The sequence below is a fragment of the Canis lupus genome, chromosome 1, assembly GCF_003254725.2.
Source record: "Canis lupus dingo isolate Sandy chromosome 1, ASM325472v2, whole genome shotgun sequence".
Taxonomy (NCBI): domain Eukaryota; kingdom Metazoa; phylum Chordata; class Mammalia; order Carnivora; family Canidae; genus Canis; species Canis lupus.
This window is the reverse complement of record NC_064243.1, coordinates 72163206-72190540: the sequence shown is the minus strand read 5'-3', so window position 1 is coordinate 72190540 and position 27335 is coordinate 72163206. Positions and strand designations below refer to the sequence as shown.

The 27335-nt window shown below is 46.4% G+C and overlaps 1 protein-coding gene across 1 annotated transcript; it reads right to left on the bottom strand.

Annotated features, from left to right (window-relative positions):
- Nucleotides 1–512: 512 nt before the first annotated feature.
- Nucleotides 513–26152, bottom strand: FBP1 (fructose-bisphosphatase 1). Its single transcript, XM_025423143.3, has 7 exons — nucleotides 25894–26152; nucleotides 15710–15872; nucleotides 13108–13200; nucleotides 7080–7220; nucleotides 3693–3830; nucleotides 2513–2632; nucleotides 513–842 (listed from the first exon to the last, which is right to left on the bottom strand). The coding sequence occupies exons 1-7, from the start codon at nucleotides 26061–26063 to the stop codon at nucleotides 651–653; spliced, it is 1017 nt and encodes a 338-aa protein (XP_025278928.1). The 5' UTR covers nucleotides 26064–26152; the 3' UTR covers nucleotides 513–650.
- Between the last annotated feature and the right edge of the window lie 1183 nt (nucleotides 26153–27335).

Below are 27335 nucleotides of genomic sequence, written 5' to 3'. Positions count from 1 at the left end.
GCCTTCATTTGTGACTCAGAGGGTCACATCTACATATGCAAGGCCAACAGGTCATAGATGAATAGCCCCTAACTTTTTACCTGTCCAGAGCCCAGGAAGCGTAAACAGCTCTGCTCAAGTTAGTTCTGTGCACTCATACCCGAACGGACAACATGCAAGACAAGCATGTTAACTCTGTTTACTGGCCAGACTACCTGGGTTCGTATCCCAGCACTGCTCATTGGCTGGAGACCTTGATGACTTCACCTCTCTGTTCACTATTCTGTCATCTGTGAAAGGGATTATTTATGTAGAGTATGTAATTCATAAGGTGGTTGTGAAAACTAAATGAATTCTCTAATGGAATAGGCATTCACTGTTATTATTACTACTACTATTATTTCACACAAAGCAAAGAAGACTTTTTTTTTTTAGAAAAAGGAAGAATATGTTTATTTCTCCCCCATCCACTCAAAATATGCCCTCAGTGGCATTACTGAGACAGCAAGACAGCACCAGACACTACACAGATATTTGATGGTGAAATTATCCATGTTTTTTATTTCTGCTGTCTGGGAATGTGTGATGCACAGTCAGAAAGAGGTAGCACCCTATGAGATAAAAGGTCCAGATAAATGGTAATTCTTTTTGGTGCGGGCAAGGCCAGTTCCTCATTTGGCAGCATGCTTCTTATAGATGTCCAGGAACTCCTTCACATCTTCAGGTGACCCCAAGATCACTGGTGCCCTCTGGTGGATGTCAGTGGGAACGATGTCTAGGATGGCTTCCTTTCCAGTGGTAGCCAATCCTCCTGCCTTCTCCATGATGTAGGCCATTGGGTTACATTCATATAGGAGTCTCAACTGGAAAAAAAGAGCCAAGAGCAGCTCACCCACACCAGAAAATATTACACAGAGAAGGGATGCGTTCTCTAGCAAACTAATACAGAGCTGGTGGGAGTTTCCAAGGTCACCGATGCTCCATCTTTCCTTCCGTGAGGTTGTAGTAGTCCTCACCCCCAAGGCTGCCTCTCAGACCTATTGGTTAATTTAACCATTTAACCATTTGGTTAAATTAAGCCATTCATCAAGCCAGAGCCAGCAATAGATTGCCTGATGCAAATGTGAGACAGACCACCTGGACTCAGGACTGAATGATATTTTGGCAGAATTGATGGTCCCTTTCTCTTTATAGCACAGAAACTGGACCTAATGAGTGACTCTGTGTATTTTGGATGGAGCTTTGCCTATTCTAAAAGCATTAAACGTCCATAGTAGTGTCTGGCTGCAGACATCTGGAAAGCAGACTGGCTCCTCCAAACAGTATAATATTGTTTGCAACCCTGTACACATTCCTTTTACAATTCTCTGAAGGCTTCAGGGTTGGGATTTAGTATGTTATACATCTTGGCATTTACTTTTAAATATTAACTTTTTTATTGTATGCATTTTCATGCAGTCTGCCTATTGAGCAGACAGCTTGTTGCAGGTGTTTCCTGACTCTATTTCCATACAGGTATCATGGCCAGATTTGCAAAATTGGAGAAAAAAAAAAAAAGGAGGAACCTCAATATTCGCATTAAGAAACAATTTTTTGGAGACATTAAAGAAAAGTGCTATAGAATAGGTGAATCGCACAGGTTGGGATGCCAGAGGTGGCGATGACAAGAGTGGTGTTTTAAGCAAATAAGAATGTCTTCAGTGAACTGACACCAACGGCTGTAAACAGAAATCTGAACATATCTGGAACATACACATTTCTAACTATCTTAAGGAGATTATTGCTCCCATTCCTTCTCTCATATTTGAAAAAAAAAATTTTTAAGACAATCTGTCTATTGGGGAAAGTAAAGGGACAATATTTGGGAAGGAAACACACTGTCACCATGTAGAAGAAAGGTAGGCTGTCCCTTAGCCAGTGTAAGCAGCACAGCCCACCCCCACCCCATGGCTTCAGGGCAGTGCGGGGATTAGAGCAGTACAGTCGATGGTAATAGTTACCTGAAAGTTCTAGGTTTCCCCAGAGACTCTTTCCTTCTCTGGGAAGGTACCATTTTCCAAGCAGCCAACATCAGTTCATTAATTATTTCTATGTTATGCCTTTTGAAAGCAATCAAAGGAAACCTCTATAGGATACATATTTGATTTTCTACCTTGGTAATGAAGCTGAACTGTTTCATTTCACATTATGAATGGCCTTCATTTTGCCCAGGCCAAACCAGACACCCACTGGAAGCACCCGTCCTGACCATAACACTATTTACTTATCTTTAGCAATGGGAGGGCTCTCAAGAAACCATTTTAAGCCGATATCACCTGGCTTTAAGTAGGACATCCTTCAATCTAGGAAAGAATATGCCACAGACATCCCCAGCCTCCTACCACAGAGTGTAGCAGCAATATAATTAATATGTTATATTAATTATATTATATAATATAAGGCTGCTATAATCTCTCTTTCTTCCTAAATCAAATCCTTTGGGCTCCAAATGGAATCCACTGATTTTCAACTACTGTTCAGGAGATTCGTTTACCTTTCCCTTGGGGCTCTTCTTGTTCGCTGGGTACAGGAAGATCCCTCCATAGACCAGGGTGCGGTGGACATCAGCCACCATGGAGCCCACGTACCTGGCCCCATAAGGGGCTGTGTTATCCTGCAAGGGAAAGACCAACAGTAATCAGGGTTGTCCTCTATACTCATCCAGTTCAACAATCATTTAATGAGCACCTACAAGGGGCGTGTTTGGGGATGTGGCTAGGAAACCTGATGAAAATCCTGTCTCCCAGGAGCAGAAAAGTCAGCCTCTTACACATCTTATAATAGGATCAAATGACCTGCAGAAGCCCCGAGGAGGGTGTGGTTGATTTTGGCTATGGGACTGGGACAGGAATCACAGAATCATACCTTTTAGCAGGACCTTGCAGGCTGAGAAGGATTTTGCCAAGCCAAGGAGCTGGGCAAGGGAGATGGGGCTGGGGGGGGGGGGCAGTATAGGGTGGGGACTGTCCAAGCAAAGCCCAGCATCCCAGAGAAGCAGATGCTGGTTCCCTGAGGCCCAGGGAGGAACCTGGTACACAGCATGTGTGCAGGGTTCAGGGGGTGGGAAGGGAATGTAGGGTAGGGTGGAAGGAGAGAAAATAAACCTGGAAAGAGACCCTGGGGCCAGCTCTGTGGCCCTGAATGTCATACTAACAATATCTGGGCTTCCTCCTTATAACACAACAGCTTTCAATGGCGTTGAGGTAAGAGATGACAATATTGGATATTCCTACATAGAACCATTTCTTCTCGTATTTGATGATTTTAACCTCTTCAGAAGGGTACCAGGAAGGACACTCTTAGCCTTGAGATGGCTGCCAGCAACCCAGTGGCCGCCCCGGGCAGGCACCCAGGTAAGAGGACCACGCTCCGTGCCCCTGACATCAGGGACCACAGAGGGAAACGTTTTACTGCCCATGAACTCATTCATCTGGCTGACTTGATCATCCGGATTTTCTTCTGCCAAGAGACAGTAGCAGAGGCTGACACGGCCCTGGGACTTTGACATCCAAGCGCAGGAGTCCCGGTCGCCAGTACAGATGGGACCTTCCGCATGGGGTCAGCGCTCTGTGGAATCCCAGCCCCAGCCACCCCCGCCGCCTGGAGCCTCCAGGGTGAGGCATGAACCAACATATGGGTGCGTCACCGGGGGCCCTGGCCAGGCCCTCACTCACCGGGGGGAACTTCTTCCTCTGGATGTACTCGGTGACGGCGGGCTCGAACTCCCTGGCATAGCCCTCGTTGAGGCTGTAGATGTTCCCTTTCTTCTTGATTTTCACATCCCTGTCCACCAAAATGAACTCTCCAATGGCCTGGGAGACAGGAAGGAGAGGGAGAGAGCGTGAGCCGCGTCCCCCAGGCCTGTGTGAGGTCCCTGGGACACTGTGTCCCCCGCCTGCCCCTCCGGGACTGGTGAACGGGACCACGGGAGCACCGGAGAGTCGGAGAGTCAGCGGGAGGAAAGGAAACAGGAGAGAAGAGCTGCCGCCCCGGTTGTCAGGGGAGCCAGGCAAGGCGCTTGGCTTTCAAATGGTTTCAGCGAAACAAGGAGGAAACCATACAAAAGTAGCGAGGGCAGAAATGCACAAAACAGCAGCAAAACTTGACGGAGAATAAGAATTGTGAGTCCATGCATATGTGGAGTTTAAGAAACAAACACGCAAAGGAAAAAGAGACAGAGTGACCAAGGACCAGAGTCTCAGGTATAGAGGATGAGCTGCTGGTTTGGGGGGGTGGGGTGCAATGGGGATTAAAGAGCACATTTATCATGATGAAAAAGTAATAATAATAATAACACAAAATAACAAAAAATAAATAGCAGTGTCCCCAGGGGTTGGGGGAAGGGAAATGTGTGTTCAAAGCAATATACAACTTTGCCTCTCCAAGAAAATCTGTTGGCGCAGCCAGGAGGTGGGGTACAGGAGAGGTGGGCACCAAGTCCCAGGGCGTGCTCAGTGCGCTCTCAGCTTCCACTTCTGCCCTGGCGCTCCCTTTTTGTGCGCTGCCACAGAAAAGAAGAGAATCCTGAGTCCTGACTGACAGCATTTACGACATCAAGTGCCTTTGCTTGCTGATCTGGACAACATTTCTCAGAACTGCTGCCACTAAGTCCAGCAAGTCCCAGTGTTGAGTCGATGCCCTTAGGGCCAATGTGCTTTAGGGGAGACTGGAATTCGGAGAGGAAGCGTCACCTCACTCCTATTGCTGTGAACAGAGGATAGTTTGGGGGTCCTAGTGTCCTGAGAAGAGGGTGATTGAAGCTCTGCCCTTGCGGGGAGGGGGCTGCTCCCTGGAGGCAAGACATAAGAAGAAAAGAGGCAGTACAGCCATCTACCCCCATCGCAGAGAGTGGCTCCTGCAGGTAAGGAATGTGTTTGCCCTAGAAAGGAAAGAAGACAGGGAGGGATGGAAGGAGGACTAGGAGAGCAGGAAGGAGGATGCAGATGGGAAAGGAGAAAAAGACACTAGAATTAACCATGCTTATTGGAAGGTTTCATGTGAGTGGTTCTTCTTTTTATCTTTTATGTTTTTTTTTTTTATTTCCAAAAATTTGGACCACAATTCTGTAGAAACATCCTTTAAAAATCAGAAAACTAACTAAATAAATAAATACTTTTACAAACAAGGTCTTGAAAACCAAGCCACCACACAATGGGTGCTGCAGAGCTCACAAAGCCACGCTTCCCCGACGCCCTGCCCTGGTACCTGGCCAGAACATCCCAGACATGAAGGAGGAGTCTCCTCCAAGTATAGACAAGAAACTGAAAGCCTTCTGAAAGGTAAAGCCAGCTGGAGATGCACATAGAGCTGTCTCAGTCTTTTTAGCAGAAATCATCAGCCAAAATGAAAAGAAAGCGCTGAGGGGGTCCAAGGTTCAGCCCGCAGGCAGGGGTGAGCTGTAGGTTAATGAGATGGTGTCCCCAGCAGGAGAGTATCACAGCAGGCCTGCACTGTTCTGAACACTGGCGGGCCATTAGCTCAGGGAGGTGAAAGCCTATCAAATACACAGAAACTAACTCCTGGGGACATGGGTCTAAGACCGGGAAACAAGAAGAGATTTTATTTTTTCTACACGTCCACCAACTCAAAGGTAACAGAGAAGTCACTGGAAGACTGTCTGGGGAAGCAGTAAATCTCTGGCAGAGCAGTACATTTGCAAACTTCAGTGGTTCCAGAAACTGCACACTAAGCTCAGGGCGAACTTTGCTCTGGTTCTGCCACTATTTTCCCCTGAGGTCGCCTCATTGGGAGGCTGCATCTAGTGCCGTTTCTTCTGCCCTTGTTTATTTATTAAGCACCAGTTCCTCCAAGGAGGCAAAGTCCAATAGTACAAGAGTGCAGAGGGCCAAGGCAGCCTACCTTCTCGTTTATATGAACTGCCACGCCCACAAAGCCCAGGACCTCACCAGGAGCCACCTGTCTCCCAGCAGATTCCAGCCAGCTCTTTTTTTTTTTTACCCTGGGTTTGGTGCATCAACAAAAAGCACCAAATAAATAAAGTTTCATTACTGGCATAGGAGGACATGTCTAAAACTAGAAGGTATTGATAAACCCAATTCTTTTCCCTTTGGGGCACTGGGTCAGATGCCTGACGCATGTGCCCACCTACTGAATTCTATATTCTACTGTAGGTTGGACCAAATAGTGAAAGAGATTTCTTTCCCCGGTTCATCTGCTCTATTGAAACTGTCATCTACCTGAATAAGTAACTCCAATTAATGGACATGGGGAAGAAATTATCCACAAATTCAAGCTGTTAATGAATATATTTCACAGCATCTTGGGCTCCTCTCCACTAAGTAGCTTTTCCTTATAACAGAATGAGGACTTATCCACATTTCATTCTTTATTTTCTTTTCCTTGAGTTTATCAAGGCCTTCTCAAAACTGCAAGTGTTCACGGAGCATTCACCTGCACATACATCAAATGGATCTGGTAGCTATGTCTGAAGAAACAATACAATCCACAGCATCAGTTGGGACAGCTGTTCACGTCTGCAAAACAAGCTTGTCATGGATGTAGTGGGTGGCAAAGAGACCATCCACAGGGCCCCATCTGGTCCATCAATGTGTTTTAGTTGGCTAGCACCTATGTTTTACAAATCTAGAAATATTGCATTTTTTTTAATCCAGTTTCTTGAGACATTAGAAGCTTTGGCAAAACTGGGCCCCTATTCCCAAATAGTAACAACTGCTAGACCTCTCCGACTTACCCCCATCCCACCATTGCCCCTGGCTTTCTTTCCCCAGCACACTTCCCTCATTTATTCGGCCCACCTAAACTCAGTGGGCAGTGAGTCATTTGAATAATGTCTGTTCTAAAGAATTAATCTTGGAACAATGACTCCCTTTTATGGTCCAGACACATATTATTTCTCACCTCAGTAATCTTCTCATGACATACACATGGTTCTTCCATCTTCCTCACACCCTTGCCCATCCCATCATCTCTGGCCCTCTGTGGGCCTCATTTCCCACCTCTGCATACCTCTTCTCGCACAAACAACAGACCCCTGCAAACAGTCACCAGCCAAGCACATAACCTCCCACAAGGTCTCTCACCGGGTCCAGCATGAAGCAGTTGACGCCATTCACCATAGCCAGGACCAACATGGTGGCACTGCCGTACAGGGCATAGCCAGCAGCTACCAGGTTCCTGCCTGGCTGCAAAGCATCCTTCTCAGAAGGCTCATCAGTTGAATTCTGGGACAAAGAAAGAAAACAAAACAACATGCTTTTGTTTGGGTTTCTCTGGGGTTTCTTTTTTTCCAGTTCAGTCATCAGCAAGATGCATTGTCAAGGTACTCTCCTAATGCAACAGGGCATCTTCCCAGAGGGGCCTTTCTCCACATATCAGTAATACCCTGATTACATTACCATGAAGCCTTCCCTTCATACCACAGATTTCCTGCATCTGGATCCTTCTTTCCAATCAGGGCCCTCCTCCAATTTTACTAATTTGATATTCCCTCATTTCTCCATTATCACTTTCAAAAAAGAGTGTGCCTTCTTGCCAGCTCCCACTAATTTAATCTTATTACAGGCATCAATGTCTTCCACCTGCCCTACTCCATCCTTATTTAGACATATTAAGACTGGGCTGCAGGACTGCTAGTCTGGTAAGGAAATCAATTTTATGAGTTCCTGCCAGTTGAGGCACCCGCCTCAGTGGTCACTCAGGCATCCAAGCAATTCTCAGAAATGAAACTTCGAATATCTCTCCAGAGTCAATACAGGGTGGGGCAGTTGCTTTCCATTTTTTTGACCACACTCACAGCAAAAAAAAAATACGTTTACACCACACACCAGTACCCACACACATGCACATGCACACATAACTACACAAATTCAACAAAGTAATACTTAACACTTAGAATATAATATGCACTCTAATCTTTCCTATTTTGTTTCATTAAAAACATGGCCCAGTAGGTCCTCTGACCATAGTTTGATATTAAGGAAGGGGATGCCTTAAGGAGATGGCTTCTAATCAATGGTTGATAACTGATAAGAAGATGATGATCTTCTTTATTAACACTTGATTGGCTTATTTGGTCCTCAAAACAACCTCAAATCTTTCAGCTAGAATAGTCTCTACTTGAATTTAAACAGAAATGAAAATGGGCAATTTCTGCCAATTTCATTTATTCCTTCCTCACCCAGAGATTCCAATAGCTAAAAATAAGTATGGGCATCTGTATCACAATGCTGGAGATGGAGGCCATCCCAGCAAAAACATTCCTGGTAATTTTTCCCTGTAACTTTTGAAAGTGTGGTTCAAAGTGATGATGATTCTGCATCAGAATCACCTGGGAGGCTTATTAGAAAAGCATATTCTGGGGCTGCAGCCTAGGCTTACTAAGCCAGACTTTCTAAGGGGAGGGTGTTCCTGAGAATCTGCATTTTATTGTGCACCACATGTGACTCTTGCACCAAACTTTATGTAAAAGGAAGAATCATAAAGGCATTTCTCCCCTTCTCCCCCTCATCCCCATGCCTTGTGTTTAATAAATGGTTTTCACATAGGTGGTTAGTTGGTTGGTTGGTTGGGTTAGGTCAAGTTATTTGATTTAGTCTGGTTTGTGTTCATAGAATAGTGCATTGCATCTAAACACAGAATAAACATACTATCAAAAATTTGAGTTGTTTTCCCAAATTCCAAATTTTGCCAATACCCAACCTTAAAAAAAGAACCAACTTCCTTCAAAGCCAGTGAGGTTTCCAACTATCCTCTATCATAACTACTTAACCCTGCCAGTGCAATGAGAAATCAGATCAGCTGTATGAAGACAGATGAGTTAACTGGGAGCCAATAAAAGATTGGAATAATAACTTCTCCACTAAGAAAAATCCCTCAGAGATCTACCTCACCAAGAATCATCCATGCCTGCCTGTGCCAAAGGTGCAAGAGTAAATGACCTTTCCCAAAATGTTGTCACCTAGTAATTGTATTCTCTGACTTCATAGAATAAGAAATGGGAACATTGTCTATGACCCACACATTCAAAGAGAAAATAATGCTGTGGAATCGTGGACTAGGAGGAATTCTTTCCTAGCCTGATCTTTCCAATGCATGAATTCCTTCCTTCAAACCCCAGCAGGAAAGGCCTTTGCTCAAGGGGATCCGTCACATTCTCATACAGGTGCTCATGTACTGACCAATGCACATAAAGCCCTTGGCAAAACCAGAAAGCCCCTAGACCCTGCCTGTCTCTACCTATTCCAGGCCACAACCTGCTGTAGGTATTGGTTTGCTCTATTCCCTACCACCTCATAAGGGGTATAGAGGAAGACACCATGGATTCTGGAGACTTGGAGTGGTAGATGAGAAAATCAGACAGACGTGGGAACAAGCTGTCCCCACCAGATGGTCTGCTTGGAAGGGCTCATGGAGCATTCAGAGAGTCCCCCATAACTCAGCCAGTATCGTTCACTTACTGTCACACTAGGCAACTAGCCTACAAAAAAATATGTAAGACAAGGTCCCTGCCCTCAAGGAGTTTATAATCGGCAGTGAACATGGGTTGGTTTTGCCTGGCCAGCATCCACCACCCTTCCGCTGATAACTGCACGTTAATCTCCTGTAGATACCGCCCACAGCTCTGGGGTGGGCAGGTGACCTCAGCCTGGCCAACCAAATCATTGCAGGCTCAGGCCATAGTGTTGGTGTGGGATGGCCCCGTGACGTAAGCCAAGCCAATCAGGCTCAGTGAGAAGACATTCTCGTTAGAATTGTTGGAAGAGAGGCTTGCATCTTCTGCTGGACTTACTGAGAGGGCTGGGTGTGAAACCAGACATGCTGGGCACTGTTCTCCCACCAGAGAGGAGGAACGTAGTAGAGATAGACAGGAAGTGTCTCCTGCTGCATGGTCTGAGTCCCTGAATGCAGCAGCACCTAAAGCAAATCTATCCATTGGGTTTTCTAGTTAGGAAAACCAATAATTTTCTTCTCCCTTCCTTCCCTCCCTCCATTTATTCATGCCTTTCTTAAGTTAGTTTGACTTCTGATACTGTCCATTGAATATTAATACACAAAACATGTAACATGGATAGCTAACATTTATCAAGCACTTCTTATGTGCCAGGTGCTATTTTCAGGGCATTAGTCCTAATTTTCAGGACCTCCCCTTTACAGATAAGGAAACAAGAAGCACAGAGAGTTACCTTGCCCAAGGTCCCATAGAATTGAAACTCTCAGTGTCAAGAAGCTACATTCCATATGGTTATTGATTAATAAGTCTCCCTGGACTCAGTTAAAGGACTTAAATTGGATTCTGAAACTGCTAGAGCACTTTTGAAACTCTGTGTTTAGATGTGGGGACTGGATATTTTGAAAGGACATTGTAAGTTAGAATATGTCCAGTACAGGGTGATCACACTAGAGAGAGGTCTAAAATCAACTCATATAAAACATGTTTAATTTAAAAATATATATATATTTATATATATATTTATTTTTTAAAGAAAGGAGGGCAGGGCAGGGAAGCCATTTCCAAACACATAACATACACACACACACACAAAACAAAACAAAAACCCTTATTTTCTGATGCTCTAAAAGGCCAAATGAGCAATAGGGAGACATGTTGATTCAATATGTGGAAAAACATTCTAACCATGATGGTCACTCAACACCTCAAGGGAATTCTCCCCCTTCTGGGTGTCTCCACGGCAGGAACTATCTGGGACACTGGACCATGTACCCTTTGAGATACCTTTGGAACCTGTTCCCAGGCATCACGCAGGCAGGGCCTGAACCCTGCTGCCAGGTTCCAGTCACTAATGCTGTGCCCCAAGGAGATGGCCTCTAGCCCAGAACCATCCCTGCAGAAAGCAGGAAATGTGCTTCATTTGAAGTATCAGTCACATCAATGTTTATGCCCCATAAGCCTTCAAATGGTTCCAAACAATAAATAAGATGTTTAAAAACTGAGGACACCTGGTGGCTCAACGGTTGAGCGTCTGCCTTTGGCTCAGGGTGTGATCCCAGGGTCCTGGGACCGATTTCTGCATCGGGGTCCCCGCAGGGAGCCTGCTTCTCCCTCTCCCTATGTCTCTGCCTCTGTGTCTCTCATGAATAAATAAATAAAATCTTTATAAAAAAACAAACTGAAATGACATAAAGGTAGGTGTGACACTCACTTTTTTTAGTCTTTAAAGAGAGCCACTTCAGGTTTCTTAAGAAAAGCATGGAGACTCATTGTTGAGCTATAGCATTCATAACTAAAGCTCCTATTGCAAGCTGTGTTGATTTTTTAAGCTGATAGCTTGTTTTCTGGCTCTCGGTTTTCTAAGGATTTTTCTTTCCTTAAAAGAGTCTGCATTGAGGGAGCTGAGATGGAGACTGGGGCCAGCAACCATCAGCTGCAGTTTTGGTTAAGTCATAGAAGGAATTTTGCTAGGAACCTCTCTTCCACTACTGGAGATCTGACACTCTATAGGTAAAATTCCTCCCTCCACATAACAGGAATGGTATGTTTCATGGTTTGACCTGGAAAATAGCTGAGTCACTGCCTTTGCCTTTTTGTTATGAGCCTTAGAATCTTCTATCACTCAAACTGATTTAGATGTGGATCTGCCTCTCAGCCAAGACCAAAAAAAGCAAAATCCAATCCAGTGATGAAAGAAAACCACCCCGTAGTGGTCTATGTGTTCAGAATGAAATTCCATGCAGTACTAGACAACAAGTCACTGTGAGAAATAAGGTACGAATTGTGGTCTCACTTCTCAAGCTGTGGCCTTTGTATCCTGGCCCAAGTGCGCTGGGAGGATGCTCAGAGACCCGCCGAACTAAGCTGCTTCATCCCCAGAGATGAAGAAAATGGGATCAGGTTCAACCACGTCTGTGAGGTTTCAATTCTAAAACACACAAGGAGCACTGAAGCCAAGGTGACATATTTTACATTTCATATTAGTTTACAATGGGCCCATTGATATTCAGTTTTTCACTTGTCTGTGTACTTGAGTTGTTCCAACACACGTACACACACACACAGTCACACGGGCATGCATGCAGGCTCTCACACACACACGTGGACATGCACAAGCACACACATGCACAAAGATAAAGTAGGAAAGAGGCTCACACAGGTGAAAGACCCCGGGCAGGAGTCCAGGTGCCCACACTACACCGTGTGCAGCAAACTCTCCACAAAGGGACAGAGAGTAAACATTCTAGGCTTTACCATCACCATCTCAATCACAACTACTTTCCCTTGCCAGAGCAGCTCAAAATCAGCAAAGGGCAATATGTAAACAAATGAGTTGACCATGTGCCATTAAAACTTTATTTATGGATAAAAATTAAATTTTACATAAATGTCACAGGTCATAAAATAGTAGTCTTTAGATTTTTTTTTTTTCAGCTATTGAAAAATGAAAAAGGGGTATTTTCTGCTCACAGACCATACAAATCAGACAAGGAACTAGATTTAGCCCCAGGGAGTCATGGTTTGCAGACCGCTGATTCAAAGGATTTAAAGGACAATTTTGACATAAATAATCTCTTATTAGAATCATAATTCTCAGTTGCCATAGTATGATCACTCTAACTGATCTATACTGTCTCTAACTTTTACTCTCCTTTTCCATAGAAAAAGCAAGATACAGTTAAAAAAAGTGAAATATCAAAAAAAAAAAAAAGTGAAATATCTTTCTCTTCCTGCCCATGTTTTACTATATTTTCTTTTAAACTACTTTAACAGGGATCCCTGGGTGGCGCAGCGGTTTGGCGCCTGCCTTTGGCCCAGGGCGCAATCCTGGAGACCCAGGATCGAATCCCACATCAGGCTCCCGGTGCATGGAGCCTGCTTCTCCCTCTGCCTGTGTCTCTGCCTCTCTCTCTCTCTCTGTGACTATCATAAATAAATAAAAATTAAAAAAAAAAAAAACAAAAAACAAAAAACTACTTTAACAGATCATGAGCAAGCAGTTAATGCTGGAAAAGTCAGAACCTGAGACATAAACCTATCTCAAAGCCCAGAGAGTTTCATGATGTACATCCTGGCCACTCCATGAATAAGTGAAATAGTACTGGAAGCTCAACCTTAACCTTTTATCTTAAACCAGGCCTCAGTACGTGACATTTTACCTTTTTGTAGATGCCAAAAATTGTTCCAATGGATGCAAGGCAGTCAATATTGGAAGATCCATCAAGGGGATCAAAACAGACCACATATTTACCCTGAGCAAAGAAAAAGGAAATTCAACTTTACTTTTAAAATTATGACAAAACAAAGAGTATACTAAGAGGGTAAAACAAGGGAATCTAGTTCAAGAAATGTTAGCCTTACTTATACTCTGTCATGGAAGGTATGAGGTGGCAAGCAGAATGAAAACAACAACAACAAAATATCTATCCCAAAGGATTATTAGGCAGACAAGACACAACTTAGAAGAGCAGATCTAGATAAAGATGATGAAATACAGAAAAATAAGTCATAATTTCCTACACTGTTGATATAGATGAATCATAAGTTTGGTTTGAGTTTCCTGGCAGCCAAAGGAAAAAAAGAAACAAGCCTAGTCACTAATTTCTCTTTATTCACAAGGGAAAGAAAAAAAAAAACATAATAATCCCATAGCTGAAGCAAAGATAACATTAAGATCTGTTAAAAAACAAAAACAAAAACACCTTCTCGTGCAGGTCTTAGAGATGACAGGAGATTGCAATGCACAGAGTTCCCAACAACAGTCCTACCATGATTCCCAAAGGGTATAACTCTCTGGCATAGTGGGACTATCAGAATTTCATTCTTTGAACTGGATTTTCCATGGTGTACTGGAGCTGGTTGCTATAGGTACCCAAGAGCTAATTGTGCACATCCCTTCTCAACCTCTGCTTTCAGTGATGTCATGTTGGTAGCTTGAAATAAATTATGGGGCATATTCACCCAGTTGAAATTGGCATGTGCTACAAATCAGAGATTTTCCTTTTTTTTTTTTTTTTTTTAGAGAGAGTGCTTATGGCGGGGGTGGGGGGCGGTCAGGAAGAGGGGCAAAGGGAGAGGGAGAGAATCTTAAGCAGGCTCCATGCTCAGCACAGAGCCCAATTCAGGGCATGATCTCACAACCCTGAGATTGTGACCTGAGCTGAAATCAGGAGTTGGACACTTAACTGACTGAGCACCCCCAGGGGCCTCAGAGATTTTTTTTTTTTTTAAGAGAGTTTACCAGTATACCACTGGGGATTTTCCATCGCAGATTAGCCTCTTTAAGATGTGGTTTTTAAATGTTCTGCATCAAATTAAGAGGTTTCTCTGATTCCCTGACCTATTGCTCTTAACAAATCACCCTGGTCCATGCAGGAAACTGTCATGTGGAAAACAGAAACATGCCTATTATCAAGGCACATTATAGGCAGGGAAATTAGGAGTAGCTGATAGAGGATATTCAACACAAAATTCAATCCACATGCCTAAAACTACCAACTATCTTGAGAAGCCTAGCAGAGAAAAACATGAACTTTGAATCTGACATAAAGTGGTATTTTAGGAATGATGTAAAACAAGTTAACTTAATCAGATGTGGCTCCCCACCACTCTTATAAAGGTCAAAAATTGGACATCAGGCAACCTCTTTAAATTCATCTTCCAATTACTCTTTTCTAATGCTACTCTTTCCTGTCTCCATCTCAAATGGGGAAAGATCGTAAGCCCATATATGTGCACATCACATCTCAAATGTTTTTGTTTTTTTTTAAATCCTATGATTGTTGTTGTTCCTCAAAAGCTGGCTATAGCCTTTCATTCGTTTTTTCGACAACTTACTGCGAAGTACCTACAAGCTGCCAGGTACTGTGCTAGATATTGGGATACAGAAAAGAATATAATCCACCTCTGCCCTCAAGAAGCAATCAAATTAATGGGATCCCAATGTGTTAAAATGTATAAATCAGGGGCGTGCCTGGGTGGCTCAGTAGGTTAAGCCTCTGCCTTAGGCTCAGGTTGTGATCCCAGGGACCTGGGATCAAGCCCCCTCCTTCAGGCTCCCTGCTTCTCCCTCTCTCGCTCCCCCTGCTCTCTCTCTTTTTCTCTCTCTCTGTCCAATAAATAAATAAAATCACATTTAAAAATTTTATGAATCAGGGATCCCTGGGTGGCGCAGCGGTTTAGCGCCTGCCTTTGGCCCAGGGCACAATCCTGGAGACCCGGGATTGAATCCCACGTCGGGCTCCCGGTGCATGGAGCCTGCTTCTCCCTCTGCCTGTGTCTCTGCCTCTCCCCCTCTCTCTGTGTGACTATCATAAAGAAAAAAGAAAAAAAAATTTATAAAAATTTTATAAATCAGTGATAGGAATTGAAAGCAGTTTAGATTGACAGGAAAGGTGACTGTGAATGAAGCTTGGCTATTTGGTGGGTGGAGATGAAGCAAAAGAGAAGCTAGACTTTGAAGGACCTTAAACATGACAACAAAAATTTAGGGGTGAGGATGAGTATGAGTACATGTGTGTCTCTCCAATATACTAGTACATGGGTGGGGGCAGGTGATGATGGCATGAACTATGGTGGTAGTGTGGACAGTGGAGGATAGGCTTGATGTTTGGTAGTTAGAATCTGGGAAATGATAACTGATAGTTTAGGAAGGATGTAGGATGTTTCCTAGGATTCTAGTTTGGCTGAACAAGTGGAGTCATTTCTAAAGCTAGGAAGGTGGTTACATTGAACCCCTCCACAGTAGAAATGCAGACCCACCCTTTTCTCGGGCTCTACTATGATTGCGTGCTTATCTTCTTCTGACACAAGAACACAGGTGGCAAAGGATGACTTTAACACGTTAACAACCAGGTCATTGGAGAGGACATCCAGCTTCTTCACTTGATCACCAGTCACATTGGTAGAGCCAGCAATCCCATAGCTAGAGGGAACAAAAGCCGCAAGAATATAAGCCATGACCACCAGAATATGCCAATGTACCTGTAAACCCGCGGAAAGCTGGTATTTAGTAGGATTTAGAAGACAGGAGAAAAGACACATGGTTTAGGAGAGACAAAACAAGAAGAAGGGTTCCCAGCACACCTTTGTGTTAAATCCATTTTCTCAACCTTTTTATCACGGCCCCTAAGAAGACATTTTAGCTTTTTCTCCCTAGTCACAATGCTCCATGAAATTGTAATTTTAATACCAGAGTTTTTAAACACTTTAATAAGTGTAATAGCTGGACTTTATATATTAAAAAGATTGATTTTTTCCAGCTCCCCCCAAAACCCATCTTTACTCCCCGAATGTGCGGGTCAGCAGGTGTGGATCAGCTGAGAGGTGCAGGGAGCAAGGACGGTTTCTGCAGCCCAGTTTGATAGAACAGAAAGGCGGTGTCCCGGCTGGGCTGCAGCAGAAACACTGAATGGGGAGGAACGTTTTTAGAGAGAGGAAGCTCAGGCCAAGGAGAGACTGGGTGTGAAAGGGAGCGTCAGATGGGGGAGACCCCCTCAACAGCTGATGGTGGCGGCCGCGAAGGGTGCAGGGTGCAGCCTTGGCCGAGCTTTCCGGAGCACAACCGGTGGTCCCGGCGACACCTGCCCCGACTCCCGCACATGCATTTTCTCTAAACAGAACTTGCGTGTCTCTGGCTCAACAAAACTGAGCCCACACCAGGGACTGTCCCAACCCGAAAGCCTGGTCGGGCCTGATTGGCTCCAGAAGGTAACCCCGCAGGCGTGGCCGGGGCACAGTCCTCTGCTGTCTTAGAGCCAGCATTCCGTCCCTGCGGCCCTCTGCCCCCTGCGCCCCTCTCCAGCACGGCTCCTCCTCGTTCATGAGCCAGAGACCAAGGATCTGCCACACTTACAGCTGCAGCCCGTGCATCTGGGCTCTTGTCCGCTTTCCACATAATCTTTCTCACCTCAGTCATGACGTCAATGCTGGTGGAGAAAAAATGTAGCCAAATTCTGGGTGGAACAAGAGGGGCTGGGCAGGGCCACCAACCCAAATACATCTCCCTCGCTGGCCCCACCAGCCCTAAGTGTCGCCCCTCCTTAGCCTGAGATGTCCTCACCTAAAGTCACTACTAATTCAGGCAGACAAGAACAGGCTGATGCAAAGGAACCAGAGCTTTCTGACAGGGACTTGGCTCAGGCCTCACCTCTGCAAGTCACATGTCCCCTCTGGGTCTCCTTTGGTGCTCATGTCCACTGAGGCAGTGATACTTTGTGGGGTGCTGGGGGGTTCCATGAGGTGAGAAAAAATGTGAATTACCCTGTTTGCTCTCTCAAGGGAGCCCTCATTAGGGATCTGCACCTGCTATGGGAGGGGGGGGGGGTCTCAGAGACCCCCTCCCCCATCCAGCTTCATCCCCCCCTATGCTAGCATGGTTGCTGTATCCTTCACTCCCATGGGGAGGAGGACAAGGGGTGTGTTTACCTCCACTGTGTCCTGCTCCCAGCACATAGTAGGCCCTCAATAAATACTTGCTGCATGAATGAATGGCATTCATGAAGGAGAGCAGAAACCCAGGCCTGAAGGAATGAGTAGAGGAGCAACCGACTTTCAAAGTCACTTCACATGTGGGGGTGGGAGGCCCACTAGCACAGTCTCCACAGGGGCAGGCCCATGGAGACAGTTCCGCAGAGGCCTGGGAGGCTGGGGCCAAGAGACCAGGCAGCAGACACAGGCATGGGAAAGGCCTATTTCATACTTTGGCCCACACCATGTATCTGCTCAGGTGTCTCATTTGGCAAGACGGGCAAGGAGGGGTTAGGCCATGGCCCCTTTTCCTCAAAGGCTTCCTAGAGACCTGTGTGAGTGCCCCTCAATTCCCCAACATCTATCATGCCCCCAGAACTGTTCCTAGGGCTGGGGTCACAGTGTGGAGCAAGACAGATGACATCCTTGCCCTCACAGAGCTTAGATTCTGGTGAGTGAGACAAACAAGAAACAAGTAAGTGCTTTTGAATGATCAAGACCACCGCCAGGTTCCTCATTGCTGCTCCGGGGTTCTAAGCTCCTGATCTGGGTTGCTGAGGGTGGCACACCACCTGTCTGTTATGATAGTCCAGTGCACCACAGAACACTGCAGATGAACACTCTGGGCATACTCCCTACACCTGGCGCTGCAAGAGCTGTCTTCCCTGCCAAACTTGCAGATAGCTGGCCACCTCTCTGTGTCCAGGTCCCTGCAGGGCTGAGTGGTCACCTTCACTTCCTCCTCCTGACCCCACTGAAGGTCCCTCCTCTGTTTTAACCAGAAGGACCCTTTTCCAACTATCCTCCAGTTGCCCATGAAGCATAAAAAAAATACATATAGAGATAGAATATTCTGGGTCCCGCAAGTTCAAAATTCGGATACTTTTGAACTCTCCTAGCACATCTTGTGGGTTTCCCCCTGGTGACCCCCAGTGGTAAGAAAGTCTTAAAGACATAGGGAAAAGATCCTAAGATAGAATCAGGGTTCAGGAGAATCAGCTCCCAGACTGCCATGTCCATAGTAATTACAACCACAATCACATCACATCATTGAGTATTCCTTGCGCTTTGTCTTAGCACACGAAGCTAGATGTGACTCGTGTTTGTCACACTGCCCTGCCTTATTCCACTCAGGGGTGGGCCAGGCTGGGCAAACGCTCAGTCAGGCTTCTCCAACCCGCCGCAGGATGGGCCTCCAAGGGGCTGCAAGGTGTCCCAGAGGAAACACATCTCCACAGCTCAATGAAAAGCTGAAAGCAGGCAAGGCTCCTGGCAACTCCAACAGAGGAGAAATAGCCTCCAGGAACTAATTAGCTGAAGAACGCATGGAGCTTATTTTCTCCGCAAGTTTTCAGAAACCCCCTTGAAACTAGAAATTTCTGCATTCTGATCAGTCACTGTTACTCAAAAGCCCCAAAAGAAGGATCCCTGGGTGGCGCAGCGGTTTAGCGCCTGCCTTTGGCCCAGGGCGCGATCCTGGAGACGCAGGATCGAATCCCACGTCGGGCTCCTGGTGCATGGAGCCTGCTTCTCCCTCTGCCTATGTCTCTGCCTCTCTCTCTCTCTCTCTTTCTGTGACTATCATAAATTTAAAAAATTTAAAAAAAATTTTTTTAAAAAAGCCCCAAAAGAGAGATAACAAAGAGCCTTCACCGTGGATTCCGATGGCCACGAGGAGACAGCAGTGACACATGCCTACAGAATGAGCAGCAGATATGGCGTTGGTGTCCAGGGAGGTGGCCTGTGCCTTTGCCTACCTGGACACTTGCATTAGGGCTTGCAAAGCAAATCAACTGTGTTCCCTAAACTGGAATTCTAGGCAGATTCCAGGATTGGCCAGCAGAGGCCAGAAGCCTGGCCTGGTTTAGAAGCCACTTTTGTGCCAGCTGCTGTGCACAGAAGGGCATGGCACCAACCACCCTTTCACACATCACTGGGCTCTTCCTTAGATCGGTTCCCAATTTGTTGTTCCCTAGGGCCAGAATCAGGCAGAAACTGAGGCTGCAGGGATGTAGGGAAACCATCACACAACTGTCAAAAAAGCCTTCCAGGGGCACCTGGGTGACTCAGTAGGTTGAGCATCTGCTTTTGGCTCGGGTCATGATCTCAAGGTCCTGGGATTGAGCCCCACATTGGGTTCCCTGCTCAGTGGGGAATCTGCTTCTGCCTCTCCCTCTGTTCCCCCCACCCTGCTCATTCTCTTTCTCAGTTAAAGAAAATATTAAATAAATTTTAAAAAAAATTTTAAAGCCTTCCGGAGGCCAACTATGCCTTACAATCGGTGGAGAGAAACAAACCAAAGGGTGAAGAAAATGGGTTGACCCAAGCACATTGTAAACCTCTAAGTTAAGCTCCCTCCTCCACCCACCCAGAGGACTCAGTAGCAGTTGGGCACTGATTATGCAGGGAGAGAGACAAATGTGTTGACTGAGCTGGTGACTTGCTCTGCCAAGAAAGCTTTTTCCTCTTACATTCAAGTTATTACACAGGGAAAGGGAACATCATGGACTTTCCTCCATGAGCTGGGACTCTAGCTCACTAGAGTTCAAATCCAAGCAAGCCCAGGAAAGCCACTTAGCATCTCTGACTTTGGTTCATCTGTAAAAATGGGAATTAAGTATATCTACTTCCTAGTATATGGGGGAGGTAGGGGCAAATGAACTGACCTATAGGCTTAGCACAGAGCCTGGCATACATAGGCAGGTGAGCAAGAAGTGTCATCATTCCATTTCCATCCCAAATTTTCTTTGGCAATAATATAAGCATGTCAAGAAGTGAGATGGGTCCTGGCAAGAACACTGCACCAGAAACACCTGGTTCCAAAGTCTGCCTTTCCTTCATACTGATTATATACAAAATTGTCTCAACTCCTTGATGGATTATTTCTACTTCCAGATTTTGTAAGGATAAGGTTTAATCGACTGACACACCTGCCTCCCAGGAGCCAAACGTAGCCATGTTGTTCTCAATGGAGCCCCATGGCATCCACTAAGTAAACTTCGGTTGAAGAAGGCGGAGGAGGAAACCACAACCCCTAGACCAGTTTGGCAGGCAACTTCTGGAAGCCACCCAGTGCAGAACAGTGTTACAGGTAACTGGCACCAAAAGAAAGTGCTCAAAGTTTGCATTTAACTAGAGTCTTACTGGGGATAGTATTTCATTTGAAATGCCTGTGACTTTTCACTTCATTTTTATTCAAATTAGTTGGCCAGGTAGTCCTAGCAGTTCATGGGTGGGAAGAACCCTGTGAGGGTTTGAGCCTTTTTGATGGTTCCTTTTTAAAGCCCTAGAGACACAAGAGTTCTCTTTCTGGAGGTTGGGAGGAAAAATCAGTTTGAAAAGCTGCTACCTACAATATCTCTTCTTTCCCTTGTACCATAAACCTCATCAAAATTCTGAAAAAGCTATGTCTCTTTAATTCATATAATAGGGAGCTCCTTAAAATGATAGGTTAAATTTAGCCCTGTATTTTAAAAGCCTTAGAAATTTGGATTAAATATTAGCATTGCATTTCAAATTTGCACATGATTTCTAGAATGGATGAGCCATAAAATTTGTGATTTATGATGATCAGGGGAAAGCTGCCTTTAGCAACATTTCTGAGCACAGCCCCAAACACTAGGGTTGGAGGCTTGACTACACTCAGCCTTCCCTTAGTATTTCCTCCTGGAGTCGATAGGACAGTGTGAAGCAGGCAGCACACTCGACAACATGCAAAAGAACCAAGTAAACGAGCTCCTTTTCAGAACACCCAACTGAAGAGAAAGGAGGCAGATTACTATTTAATTCTTATCACCAGAGTCGAAGGTAACATGACCTGTTATTGATTGATTCTGGGGTAAATGGCCAACTGTTCACCCAGACAGAAATATCCAAGGGTCAGAGCAGAAATTCGTTGAAGAAGAGATGCCAGCCAGAGCAGCTTTCAAAGGGCACAAACCTCAACCTTCACTTGTGTTCATGCCAGCCAAAGGTGGGCAAACAGCCTGGTGGCTGGCTGTGCTTCTGGTACAGAAAGGAAATTACAATTCACTCTTTGGTAATATGGAGAAGATAATGCAAGAAAAATAGAGTAAATCTGATTAAGTTCCAAAGGCTTAATGTCATAAATTCTGGACATTTGAAAATAAACACATAAACTGATCTGTAATTTCAACATTAAAACTAAAGTGATCTATTATTTTCTCCTATCAAACAACTAAGAGAACCCCATATATCAAAGCAACTTTTCTGGACACCATGTCAACTGCATAGGAGATTTCCTGTAATCAACCTGATGGTGCAACATTGCTTTAATATATAATGTTCTAGGGACGCCTGGGAGGCTCAGTGGTTGAGCGTCTGCCTTCGGCTCAGGTCGCAACCCAGGGGTCCTGGGATCGAGTCCTGCATTGGACTCCCTGCAGGGAGCCTGCTTCTCCCTCTGCCTGTGTCTCTGCCTCTCTCTGTGTCTCTCATGAATAAATAAATAAAATCTTGAAAAAAAAAAAAATATATATATATATATATAATTTCTATCCTGGAATACATGCCTGCGGAAGTACAGGGATGTACAGGGCAGCTACTAAGGATTAAAAAGCAAAAGACAAAGATATATCAGTTTACAGAAATATATATAATAATCTTCAGCCTAGGAAAATAATGATAATATTGGCATCTGTTTAATAAACTTATCAGTTCATCCTCACACAACTCTCTGAGGTTGAAAAAAAGTGATATGCATCTTACACGTGGGGAATATGAGGCTCAGAGCTATTACGTCAATTGCCAAAATCAGCACAGGTGAGTGGCAGAGCCAGGACTCTGAGCCCAGCTCCACTGCTCCCCAAACTGTGCTCTGAAGGCCTGCGTGTTCCTGTTCTACGAAATCCAGTCCTGATTTTCTTCTCCTCTTCCTCTCTGCCTCAGGGCAAAGGTACTAAAATCCAGTGGCCAAGTCTTTGAGGCTAGGCTTCACCCTAATTCCACAAGGCCCAAGCAGCTGCAGGCTGGACAACACCTCCAACTGGATAGCACTCCAATACCTCAAGTTCAGCATTTCCAAAATGTCGAGATCATCTTGTCATCCATCCCCAGCCTCTAAAACCAGCTTCTGCTTTGGAATTCTACTTTTTAAAGGGGTAGCCCTGCTCTCAATTGCAAGAACTTGCTCTTTGAGAACCTTCCCTGCCTTTCTCGCTCAACCCATACTCAAGACTTCCTTTAGGCTCTCTCTTTCCCCCAGGCTCTCCCTTCCAATGCTCTAGCTCCAGTTTGTTCTTTCCTCACCTCCAACTTCAGTGGGTTCTCCCCATGTTTCAACTGTCTTCCGGCTCTGTGCTTCCAGCCATATCCTCTCTAGATTAGTTCATAATCATACCACTAACCTACTCAAAAACTTGTATTCTCTCCCCTTTGCATACCAGCCCCCGCCCCCCGAAATATAAAGTATTCACCTCTGCCATTGGATGCTTCCCAATGCACTCACAATTTCACATCCACAAACACCCCACCACATGTACTCCGTGCTTTAATCAAACCAAATGAGCACATTTTCCAGAAATATTTTCCCACCTCTTACTTTTCCTTGCACAACTGCCCAGCTTAATATGTTCTCCAGCCATCAGGCCTTAGGACATTGCCCATTGCCAATGCTCATCTCGATGCCCCACAATTCTTTGCATCCACAAACATGTTCTTGGAACTTCTTTCACAGAAGTTTGTGTTTTTTTTTTTAAGTTTTTTTTTTAAAGATTTATTTATTTATTTATTCATGAGAGAGAGAGAGGGAGAGAGAGAGAGGCAGAGACACAGGAGGAGAGAGAAGCAGGCTCCATGCCAGGAACCCAATGCGGGACTCGATCCCGGGACTCCAGGATCACGCCCTGGGCCAAAGGCAGGCACTAAACCGCTGAGCCACCCAGGGATCCCCTCTATTGTGTTTTATAACTAATTCCACATTTGTCTAACAGCATAAGCTCTGTGTTGTTCTCATCTCCCAATCTCTTCTAGAATTTTGTACATTGTGGGTGTTCAGTACATTTTGTTGAATTAAATAGAACCAGTGAATTCTTCAAGCAGTGATTTGGAAGCATGTACAAAGGCAAGTCAATTCTACATGCCTAAAGCAAAAGCCTAAGCCACTGGAGATCCACTTATGGTCTGCTGACTCTTCTCCTGGGAGAACAAAATGCTGGTTGCCCCTTGTATAGATTAGCATCCTTTCTCTCTGGGGAGTGAGTAGGGGAGAGCCAGAGCACAGAAATAAGGCTTCAAGAACAAGTTTTCTAGAAGGCAATGGCTTCTTGAGGTACAATTCTTAATTTGCATCAAAAATAAATAGGTGAGGGATGCCTGGGTGGCTCAGTAGTTGAGTACCTCCCTTCGGCCCAGGGCATGATCCTGGAGTCCTGGGATCCAGTCCCACATGGTCGGGCATGTCGGGCTCCCTGCATGGAGCCTGCTTCTCCCTCTGCCTGTGTCTCTGCCTCTCTCTTTGTGTGTCTCTCATGAATAAATAAATAAAATGTTTAAAAAATAATAAAATAAATAGGTGAGATTTAGAGTTGGTTGAGCTTTAACTGGCTTGAAAAATAAAATCAGAGACACATGGCATAAAGAGTCCCAGCCCAGGCAACAAGCCCACTCACCTCCTCTCCCCTGCCCTCAAGGCCCTCAGCTGTACAAAGAAGGGTTGGACAGACAAAGTTCTACCATTCTATAAATGTCTTATTAACCACAATGAAACTGGCGACAAGAGCAACTGTTGGTCGAGAGAGAGAGAGAGAGAGAGAGAGAGAGGATACTCCAGGCTCAACTCTTAAACTCCTGATGTGTCCCTGATGAAACACCATGTCTGAGCTCCATAAACTCAGACCTGTGAGGTTCTTGCAAATCTGTCATCATCTTGTTGACGTACCTCTGGGTACGTGCCCTTCTAGGGCAAGCCTTCAGCTGAAAAAGTTATTTGCAGGCACACTGGCCTTTTTATCCAAGATATCAAAGCAAATAATGAGTGTGATTTGGAGGCCTGGCTTGAGACCCTGTCTTATTGCTGCCTGCCCGACTGACTATATGTCATAATGACATAGCCAAATTCTTATTTTCCCATACGAGTACAGGAGTGTCCAGATTCCTGGCCATGCCCTGTCAACCAGGCACCAACTCCTGTTCCATAGGTATGACACTATTTGAAACAAAGACCTGTGAAATGGCCAAACCTAGAGAAAGAGTTAAATTACTCCTGGAACACTACACAACATTTACAAAGAAAGAGGTGGATTTATACGTACTGACAGTGAAGGATATTCATTCTATATTGTTGAATGATGATGCCATTTGTTTGCTATTTACCTATGGGCCATGTCCTTCAGTCCAGGACATGATCCTAGAGACCCAGGATCAAGTCCCACATCGGGCTCCCTGCATGGAGACTGCTTATCCCTCTGCCTGTGTCTCTGCCTCTCTCTCTGTCTCTCATGAATAAATAATAAAATCTTAAAAAAAAAATGTGCACACCAGAATAAACCAAAGGGTATTTGTGTTACTTACAAAAGGCCTCATAAGTAGGTGCCCAACGAATCCCCAAGTCCCATGATTTCTTTGTTACACACAATGTGATCTGCAGACTCTCAGCATCTGCACCACCTGCCACAGAACTTCTTCGAAATGCAGAATCTGAATCTCAGGCCCGGCCCCAGACCTACTACAGCCCTTTGCACACAAGCACAGCTGCTCCTGAGAGGTCTGGACATGTATGCTTCCTCCCAGCCTGCCTGGGGCTTCCTTCACTCCTAATGTGACTTACTGAGGGTAAAGGAGACACCAAATTAGGCAGCCCAGGTGGCTCAGCGGTTTAGCACCACCTTCAGCACAGGGCGTGATCCTGGAGACCCAGGATAGCGTCCCACATCAGGCTCCCTGCATGGAGCCTGCTTCTCCCTCTGCCTGTGTCTCTGCCTCTCTCTCTCTCTCTGTCTCTCATTAATAAATAAATAAAATCTTAAAAAAAAAAAAAAAGGAGATACCAAATTAAAAACCTGACTTGGGTCCCCAATTCCAAAGGGAGGGAAGAAGATCAAAGGAGAGAAAGGGAAAGGAAGCATCGTGCAGGCACTTTCCTGTATGAAGCTGGGTTGGGTATGGTGGGCTGGGCAGGTGCTCAGCCTGGCCAGCCAGTTTCAGCAGGAGGAGCCTGAGAGCGGGTGCACAGGCAGACTGCTCAGTCCAGGGGAGACTGCTGCAGGATAGAGGCAGGTGTGAACCGTGAGCCAGGTCCCGCCGAAGGGAGGGGTGACCAGGGCTTGGTTGCAGTCCAACAAGCTTTGCGAGAGGGGCTGCCCGAGAAAGAGAAAGAGAGCGAGAGAGACGGACTCCCACCTGCCAGACATGCAGGCAGGCTGACAGCAGGAGGCCCAGGGCACCGCACATGGGACTGCCGAGCAGACCCCCAACAGGACAGACAGGGCGCGGCCCGATAGCTGGGAGGCCCGACTCACAGGTGCGCAATGCCCGCCTTGCGCACGGCCGTGGAAATGGCTTTGACGGCGGTGCAGAGCGAGTTGAGCAGCTGGGTCATCTCTCCGGTGCCGCGGGCCTTCCTGCCCTCCTCCATGACGAAGCGGGTCAGGGTGACGATATCCGTGTCGAAGGCCGCCTGGTCGGTCATGCTGAGGCCGGCCTGAGGCGCGCTGGGCGGCAGGTGAGCGCGGCAGGTGCGGGCGGCAGGTGCGGGCGGCAGGTGCGCGCGGCGGGACGCGGCGGAGGACGCGGCTCGGCTCGGCTCGGCTCGGCTCGGCCCGGAGTGTCGGCGCGGTTCGGAGCCTACCCCGGCCGGGCCAGGATCCCGCGGTCGGGGCCCGGGGAGCCTATAGGCGCGGGTCGCCGCCCCCGCCCCCGGAAACCACCGCCCCCGGGCCTCCTCCCGCTCCGAGCGCGGCTCCGCCCACGCCGACCCCGCGGTGACCCGCCGGTGCCCCGGTGTGGTCCTCGGGCCGCCGCGCCCCACAGGGGCCCGTCCTCCGCCCCCTCCGCCCCCGCGTCTGGGCGGCGGCTGCCTCCGGCCTCGGCCTTGCGGAGTGGCACCCAGGGCCACCTGCAGGACCTCCTTCAGTCCCCACCCCAGCCGGCGCCCAGGGGCAGCCCTGACCCCTCCCTCCCTCCAGGCTGCAAGACGGAAGCCCTGCGGGTGAGGGCAGCGCCGGCGGGGCGCGGGGTGGGGGGAGGGGGGGGCTGGCGGGCGCCGGGGTCTCCGCGTGGGCTTCTACCGCCGCCGCCCCCGCACCCCCCTCAAGCCTCCACCTGCCCCCTGCTCCCCGCCCTCCCCAAACCTGCTCGGCCTGCCGCAGGGCTCTTCTCACCAACCTGGGAGAAGCGGATTCCCTGTCCCTCACGGGTCTGAAGGCCCGTGGCTGGATCCTTCACTTCAGGCCTCTTCTTTTCAGGATTCCTCTCTTTCCAGAACTATTGGAAACCATAGTTTTCAAGTATCTGCGTTTGGCAGAAAAAAACAGTCACAGACACAGGGAAATGTCCCCTGAAGGCCACACTGAGACCAGACACTCTGCAGACCACATTCTGATCTCTATGTAGCCAGAACACTGTTGTCTTAAGACAACACTGATTCATGGAACAACATTTATTGAACACCTACTATGCACCAGGCACTGTCTTTTGCTGCCCTGGGGACAGAGCCTGAGCAATACAGACAAAACTCCTTCTTTGACCTTACATTTTAACAGAGAAAAATAAATAATAAACCAACAATAGATTGGTATGTTAGATGAGCCATGTGAGCAGTAGAGAAAAATGAAATAGGAAATGGGGACAGGGAATGTTGGGGTGCAGTGTTAAAAACTAGAGTAGTGAAGGAAACCCTCACTGAAAAAAAAGGCTGGTAAGCGTAATGTTTCCTTAAACATGATATCTGAAATGTAATGAC

Coding starts and splice junctions, on each gene's coding strand:
- FBP1 (XM_025423143.3), bottom strand. CDS start 26,063: ATGACCGACCAGGCGGCCTTCGACACGGATATCGTCACCCTGACCCGC. Junction 13,201..15,709: donor TAGTAGAGCCCGAGAAAAGG/GTGGGTCTGCAT, acceptor TTCTTTGCTCAG/GGTAAATATGTGGTCTGTTT. Junction 843..2,512: donor AGAAGAGCCCCAAGGGAAAG/GTAAACGAATCT, acceptor CTTTTTTTCCAG/TTGAGACTCCTATATGAATG.